Source organism: Chinchilla lanigera, unplaced genomic scaffold (genome assembly GCF_000276665.1).
Source record: "Chinchilla lanigera isolate Chin_1 unplaced genomic scaffold, ChiLan1.0 scaffold00141, whole genome shotgun sequence".
Classification (NCBI taxonomy): domain Eukaryota; kingdom Metazoa; phylum Chordata; class Mammalia; order Rodentia; family Chinchillidae; genus Chinchilla; species Chinchilla lanigera.
This window is the reverse complement of record NW_004955542.1, coordinates 156,867-164,734: the sequence shown is the minus strand read 5'-3', so window position 1 is coordinate 164,734 and position 7,868 is coordinate 156,867. Positions and strand designations below refer to the sequence as shown.

The 7,868-nt window shown below is 48.7% G+C and overlaps 2 protein-coding genes across 3 annotated transcripts in view; one reads left to right on the top strand and one right to left on the bottom strand.

The window, feature by feature from the left end:
* Window positions 1-975: 975 nt before the first annotated feature.
* Window positions 976-7,868, bottom strand: part of Dtymk (deoxythymidylate kinase (thymidylate kinase)) — an 8,019-nt gene continuing 1,126 nt past the window's right edge. Inside the window, exons 2-5 of one of the 2 annotated variants that reach the window (XM_005411122.2) lie at window positions 7,734-7,842; window positions 5,971-6,061; window positions 3,538-3,663; window positions 976-1,617 (exon numbers count right to left, since the gene is read on the bottom strand). In XM_005411122.2, the coding sequence (XP_005411179.1) occupies window positions 1,507-1,617; window positions 3,538-3,663; window positions 5,971-6,061; window positions 7,734-7,842 (437 nt within the window). In that variant the 3' untranslated portion in view covers window positions 976-1,506. Of the gene's footprint in view, window positions 1,618-3,537; window positions 3,736-5,970; window positions 6,062-7,733; window positions 7,843-7,868 lie in introns of both variants that reach the window. The other variant, XM_005411121.2, reaches the window with a different exon arrangement.
* The window catches only part of Ing5 (inhibitor of growth family, member 5), a 25,358-nt gene continuing 21,233 nt past the window's right edge, over window positions 3,744-7,868 (top strand). Inside the window, exon 1 of the mRNA XM_013508094.1 lies at window positions 3,744-4,575. The gene's annotated coding sequence lies outside the window, so the exon portion shown is untranslated. The remainder of the gene's footprint in view (window positions 4,576-7,868) is intronic.

The window sequence follows — 7,868 nt, the reverse complement described above, 5'->3', positions numbered from 1 at the left end:
AGGCTGTGTGAGGAGCTAGGTACAGCACCTGCCCGCCTGTGGTTCTGGGGAACCTGTGATGCTGAATCTGTAAAGGGCACAAAGAGTTAACTTTAGGAAAATGAACAGGAGGGTGTAGGATGTGCCCCATGTGTGGGCTGCGCCTGTGAGTAGCCTGGCTTGGGGCCAGGGCACAGCACGGAGGTGGGAATTGACTGGCTAGCTGCCTCATGCCATTCAAGCAGGACGACCCTGAGTCACCCCAACTGGTCCACCCTGCAGGATAGGTACCAAAGGCCCAAAGAGAAGAACAGGGGCCACTCATTGCCCAGCTGAGGTGGCCTGAGGGTGAGTCACCCAGGCAGGTCTGAACTTGTAATGTTCCTGCCTCAGCCTTCTAAATGCCAGAGTTACAGGCACGCACCACCAGTTTACAGAACACATTTTTGCTTATGGTTGTGCAAGTAGGGGAGGTTAAAATGATGTTATCATAGGGATGGTCCTTCTGCAGACTCCAAGGAGGAAGTAGGTCCCTCCTCACCCTCACAGCCTGCAAATGCACCTCCCAATCCCTGTGGAGACATAAGGCCCCCTTGGAGGATCCTAGACTGCAGATCCTTGGGCGTTTACCCAGTGTCACTCTTGCTGTATGGGGTACTACCTTCCATCCTAGCACTCTACCCAGAGGCTACTGTACAGGATGGATTCCATGAGAATTGTCAGTAAGCCCTATCTTAGGGTCTGTTAAAAGGGGAAAGAATGAAAAAAAAAAAAAAAGCTCTAGGGTCATAAAAACAAGCTCAAGGTTAACATTGGTGCTCGGAACATAGGATGTGTTATGCCAGTATGGTGTGGCATACCCAGTGAGGTCCACCCTGGTGAGACCATAGACCAAGACAAGCCCAGGGCAGGCAGGACCTTCAACGAGGTTTCAGTTCCTGCTCAAGGCTGGCTTAGCCCACAGCTGACATCTGTGGACAGAAAACTATACGAATACGTTTGCAGTTAAGTTTTTATTGGGGTTTGTAACAGATTCAGAAGTTGGGCCCAGTAGCCCATACCTGTAGCTTGAGCTACTTAGGAGGCCAAAGCAGTAAGACTGGAAGTTCAAGGCCAGCCTGAGCAACTGAGTAAGACCCTGTCTCAAGGTAAAGTTAAGAAAAGTGCTAGGACAGTAGCTCAGTGGTAAAGCACTTCCCCAGCATGTTTAAGGCCATCATGGGTTCATGCCAGGACTAAAAAAAAAAAAAGTAATTGACATTTCTGACAAACTGCTCACTTTTCTACCCCTAAAGTTAAATAAGAGCAGCATATATATTACCATCTTCAAGACATAGGAAGACAAGTTCATGGTACTGCCAGAGCCCACAAAGCCAGTGTTCTGCCATGCATGTCTGGGTACAGCCCAGCTTCAGGTCAGAAAGGGGCCCTGCAGGTCTCTGGCGCCAGGACAGTCCTGGAAACCAAAACTGGAATGCCGCTGAGTGTCCAAAGGGCCTGGTGGAGGTGTCTTGATGGTGGCCAGGTTCATTGCCACAGCTCCCCCAGGGGCCTCTGGGCCGCACCAAGGATGGCAGCTTCAGAGAGTGAGCAGATTTCCTCATGGACATCCTCAATGCTCTTGGAAGCGTCGACCACCTGCTTCCACAGAGGACATGTGAGAGGTCATTACCACCTTTCCCTTCGCTCCAGTATTTGTGGCACTTTTGGGGATGCTGGACGTGGCACGAGGCTTCTGAGATCCTGTACTCCACCTCACCCCAGTGGTATGCTAGGTGCACAGCTGTCTACTCTCCTGCCATCCCCAGATACAGGAGAAACACCCGTGCCAATGGCTGCCCTCGCTCTTGCAGCCCAGCACTGTAAGCAAGGTGTGTAGTTGCTGTGCAGCCTACTGTAGCCCATGCTACCAAACACCAGAGCTCTTGAGGGATTGTCCTCTCAGTCTACAGGAGGCCTCCACAATGGCAGCTCTCAGCACTCTGAACATGAGGACCTGGCAAACCTGGGTCTCTTCCCTGTCCTCCACCTCTGCACTGTACCACACAGAAGCAGTGCTGGAAGAGAAACCAGAAGGCAGGTGAGAGGGAAGCCCACAGAGTGCCAGGATTTCTAAGGCTCCTCTCTGTTTTCTTTTTAGTACTCAGGGCCTCTACACTGAGCTACATCTCCAGCCCTTGGCTACTTTGAGATGGTCTGGCTATATGGCCGAGCTGCACAGGTGGGGCTCAAACTTGCTCCTCCTACCTAAGCCTCCCAGAGTACTAAGATTACAGGTGTGTGCCACCATGTCTGGTTAGAAGTCTTTGCTATAGGGCTGGATGGGACCAACAGCTCTGTAAGGATGGCCACAACTCTCGGCAACAAACTACAAAAGCTCCCAGGTTTGCAGAGGCCTCTGCTTCATAAGACATGGCTGCAGCAAGAGTGACCCTCATCTGTGCTACCACCTGGGTGGCACCTGTTCAGCACAGCCCTCACCAGCCTTGTCAAGGTGGCCCTCACACCTGGCTCACTGCCCATGAAGACAAGCGCTTCCAAGGAAAGGGCACTGTCACTGGTTGAAACAGTAAGGTAAGACTCCGAATTTTAAGATAAACTTCAAAATGATGGGGAAATGTAACACATGCAAAGGTGAGACCAGCAAGGTAGTCTAGGCTGTCTGCAGGCACAGGCAGGCTACAGACATTTGGCAGCAGCTCCGGTGCTGGCTGAGCCCCAGCCCCCACTCTGGCAGGAGTTTAAGCCCTGCAGGCTGGGTCATGACATGGATTTGTGGGTGCTACCAAATCCACCAGGATCTCCCTGGCTGCTGTGCAAGTCATGTCCAGGATAGAGGGTGGAGGCATGTCCTGGGAAAGGCTGAAGCTGACTCCTGGGATGGTACAGTGAGGAAGCAGGAGCAAAGGCAAACCTGGCACAGCCGCTGTCCTGGGCACAGGGAGGGGCCCCAAAGAATGGAACAGGAGAGGATCCAGGCTGTACCTGTGTGGGGGGAGCCTCCAGTGCTACAGGAAGGAGTTGGCACACATATCCCATGGGATAGGTTATGGTGAGGTCTGAGGAGGAACCCTCAAACGGGCATAGTGCCCCTTTGGACAGCACAACCTAAGCAGAGACAGGACTCCGTGCTACTCCCGGGATCAGGAAACCAGAAGATGAGGTATACAACAGCTTCCAGCACTCAAGTTCTCAACCATGTGGGTAGCTAAGGCCTTTCACACAAGATGCAAAGGGGCCTGCAGGTAAACACAGTCCACTGGATGAGGCACCATGACTCCACATTTTGCAGAATCCACCTAGAGGACTGCAATTTGTTACACAGGGAATGTGGGCAGAGCTCAGTGGCAGAGCACTTGCCTGTAAGTGTAAGGCCCTGGGTTCCATTTCCAGCACCCCCAAAAAGAGGGGGTGTGGTGACTTGCTGGCATCTGGCCAGCTGCCTGAGGCTCCATGGAGGACAAACCAGACTGTAACAGCTGTGCTGCTGTGCCCTTGCAGCAGGATAGACTCAAGTACCTGAGCCCTCTAAGCTCGTCCCAGTTCCAGGGCCCTCACCTTCCAGTTCAAAGTCGAGTCCCTCATGAGCTGCTGGAAGCTGCACAGGGCCCGTTCCTGGAAGGTCGTCTCCTCATACCGCTCAACGCCAAACTCCCCCCGTGTGGCAGCGTCCGACAGTTGTAACTGAAGGAACAGGATCAGATCAGGCTTGGGCAGGCCCACATCCGGCTGCTTACACCAATGTAGGGAGAAATTCTGCCAACAAAGAACAGAACAGTTAGGGGGAAAAAGCAAGTACAGTCTGATCTTGTCCAAATCATAAAAAAGGAAAAGTAGCTGACATTTGGTGTAGTACCAAGAGTACACCGAAGTGACTTTTTTAAGTGGTAAAACCTCATACATTGCATTCTCTGATTTTCCTCTTTGAGTGCACTGAGGACACAATGGCTCCTGCCCTGGTATGCATACTTCTATGGTGGCCCTTATGACAGGTAGCTCTAGATCTTCTGTCCAGGAAGAAAGCACAATCTCGGCAGATAGAGCCTTGAGGCCCACTAGGCCCAGGAAGCCTGAGGTTGAATGGACAGAGCCAGATCAGGGCCTTTCACCGACCCCAACAAGAGGAGATGGGCAGTCCTGGCAGCCAACTGGATGCTGGACTATGTTAGAGCTCATGGGCAGATTCCTCGTTAGGCATCCTGCCACCCTATAAAGACGGTGTCTGTGTTCCTGGAGGGAAGGCAGGGCCAAGAACCCCAGCCTGTAACACCATGCCCTAAGTTCACAGGTCCATGGCCCTGCCCAAAGGGCCTGCAGAACCAGCTCTCAGTAGTGGTAAGCATGTCAAGACAGGGACAGTCCCACAGCATCCTGACCACCTCTCTTGTGCTCTTTGTACAAACTGACTGCTTTACTGAGGAAGGTCTCTGCCTAACATGTGAAGAAAGACAGAATTAAAATGCTACCACTTTGCCATTATTCATCAACAAGGGCTATTACCACACAAAAGACAAGGGGGTGTGGCTCAATGGTACCATCACAGTTGCCTAGCATGCATGGGCCTCTGATCCCCAGTACCACCAAAAAAGAAAACATGTAAGTAAAATTTTGAAAAACTTAGCTAAGCAGGGTGGTACCTGCCTGTAACTCTAGCTTGTTGGGAAGCTACTTGGGACAGGAAGGAAGTAAGGAAGGATAAATTCTTGAAAATGTTAATGCAAAGAAGGAATGTGGAAACAAATCAAGACATGTAAGAGGTATTTCAATATATGGACTTTAATTGGATTTGAGTTCAGTGTGACTTAAACTACAAATAAGACAATCAAGCTGGGCATGACAGCCCACTCCTGTAATCCCAGCACTGGGGGAAGCTGAGGACAGTCAGTGGGCAGTTCAGACCCTCTCTCAAAATAAGCAGTAAAAAAGTGTTGCAGATAAAGCTCAGTGGGAAGACCCTATGTTCAATCCTCAATATGTCAAAAAGAAAAAAAAAAAGATGAAAAACCAAGGCAATCAGCTTTTGACAGAGAGCTCTGAGAAATCTGAACAATGGTGGAATGACTAATTTTTTAAAATTGTTTTTTAAAAATTATTTTAGCTAGACATGGCAGCACACACCTGTAATCCCAACACTCGAGGTAGGAGGATCACTGTTTGAAGCCAGCCAGGGCTACCTAGTGAGTTTAAGACAACCGGAACTGTGTAATGAGACCCTAGCTCAAAAGAAAAAAGTTATTTTATGGATGGCAGAGACATTTATGAAGGAAATAAGGCTGTCTAGTGTGGGATGGAAGAGAATGACTACAGAGGCCCCAGGACTTGTGATGGTGCTAGGTGGTTTGTCATTTTCTCTGCTGGTTTATACTTTAAGTTTTCAAAATAAAAAGCAGAAAAAGAAGCAGTATAGTCACTACCATTATATTTGTGAAGCCCCAGCTCCAAAGGGCAGGTAGGGAGGTCAGAAAAGGAGGAAGACACCATCCTAGTTCTTCCTGACAGATGGAAGACACTGGATCAAGCATACACCAGTCGACCACTTTCAAAAACTGTGGGAAAGCAATCTTTCAAGTAAAACACACAGTTATGTCTGTGAAAACACTCTTTGATCAATGTGACCACTAGGTATACCTAAAATGTACCAATGTACTTAAAGAACAAGCTAGGCATGGTGGCACAAGATTGTAATCCCAGCACTCGGGAGGCTGAAGCAGGAGAAATGCTGTGAGTTCGAGGCCAGCCAGGGCTACAAAGTGAGTTCAAGGCCAGCCTGAACAGCATAGTGAAACCGTGTCTCAAAAAGACCGGGGAAAAAAAAAAAAAAAAAAAAAAAAAGAAAAGAAACTGTAGCTAAATACGTTTGCTCTTAATAAGAGACAAATTAATCCAGCCCAAGGGTAAAAGGGACACAAGAACCATAAAATCCCAAAGAGTGACTTGCATGTGTGCTGCTCATGGCCATTGCAGCTACCAGACAGGCCCAGCAGCACTCACCTCCTTGGCGCTTGTAAAGGCGACACCAGAAAATGCGTATCTGTCCACAACAAGGGTCACACCCTGGTGCAACTTCTCCTTAATTAATGGCCTGAAAAACAGAATGATATATGCTTGTAATCCCAGCACTCCAGAGGCTGATGCAGGACTGCTGCAAGTTCAAGGCCAGCATGAACTACCTAGTCAGACTCTGTCTCAAAAAAAACAAAAAATCAAAACAAAACAAAATCCCTCACAATAACCATTACAGCTTTCAAAGCTCCAGATCTTCTCTTTAGAAGATGCTATGTGGACCCTACCAGCAAAGCCCAGGGTGGACCAGATAATCCCCTAGAAGTGACCACCCACACTTGTAAAGCCTGAGACAGGAACATGTTCTCAGTTGTCAGAACAGAGGGCAAGGGCTGGGGATATAGCTCAGTGGCGCAAGCATCTGCCTGTCAAGTGCAAGGTCCTGAGTTTGATTCCCAGTACCAAAAATAAAATAAAATAGGGGCTGGGGATTTAGCTCAGCAGCAAAAGCGCCTGCTTGGCAAGCGCAAGGTCGTGAGTTCGGTTCCCGGTACCAGAGAAAAACCAAAACCAAAAAAAAAATAAATAAATAAAAATAAAATAAAATAAAATAGAACGGAGGGCAAGCATTGCCCTAAGGTGGGGATGGGGTGGGGGTGGGATCCTCACAAAGAAAGAGCAAAGGATGGCAGAGGGGTGGACCAGGCTGGCAGCTAACACATCAATGATCGTCCCCTCAAGTCCTGCAAGGAAAAGGATGAACAGGATATAGGGACATTCACAACCAACCACAGGCCCACCCTCATCCCCAAAGTGCCAAGATTTTAGATATGCATATATGAGGGGCATGAGTTAGCAAAGCATTGCTAAAGCCAGAGAAAAACAATCAAATTCACCCCGCTCAGCCAATCTCACCTCTCAAACAACAGCCAACTGATCTTTGACAAAGGAGTAGACACTATGATAGGGCAAAATCAGTCTGCAACAAATGTCGCTGGAGCAATTAGACACTCACATGTAAAAAAATGAATCCAGACCCAGATCTTTCACACCACAAAATTAGATCAAATGGACCACAGACCCTAATGCAAGAGGTCCCCAGCAAGGTCACAAGAAAATGACCAAAGACCCTATTACAAACTCTGGCATGTGAGAAACGATGGGTGCAATCCCCAGCACTAAGGAAGAAAAAAAAACCAACCTATAAGCTTTAGTTAATAACCAAAGAGGGCCCAGGATGTAGCTCAGCAACACAAGTGCCTGACTGGCATGGGCAAGGTCCTGAGTTCAATTCCTGGTACCCCCCCAAAAAAGCATGAGAATAGCTATTAACTGTAACAACATACAGAAGATTGCTGTGGGTTCCAGCCCATCTTGGGTTGCATAGTGAGATCAAGGCCAGCCTGGACTAGAGTAAGACCCCGTCAAGAAAAGAGAGGGGAGAAAGAGAAGGAGGGAGGGAGGAAGATACAGGAAAGACAGGAAAGGGGTGGGTGCAGGAACTCTTTCTGATCAATTTGTAAACTAAAACTAGTTATAAATGGGGGAGGGGATGAGCAGAAAGGAAAAGCAGTAGTCAGGGCTCCCTACGAACTGTGTCACTCCTGCTGCTGGGACAGCTGTGGAGCAAGAAGCCTCTAGGACATTCAGGCCTCACCCTGCCCCACATGATGTTAATGGCACACAGAATCCAGAGCCCATACTAGCAGCAAGGTCCTCGGGGTAGGGGTACAAGGGGTTTGGGCTTTTACACTTGTTCCCAGCGGTTGGCAGAAAAAAGCAGATGCACTGAATGATCCTCCAGTTCACTTTTCTTCTCCAAGTAGGAACTGAGAAGTTTGCCAATTTCCGTTGATCTTTCTATTAAAAAAAAAAAAAAAAAAAAA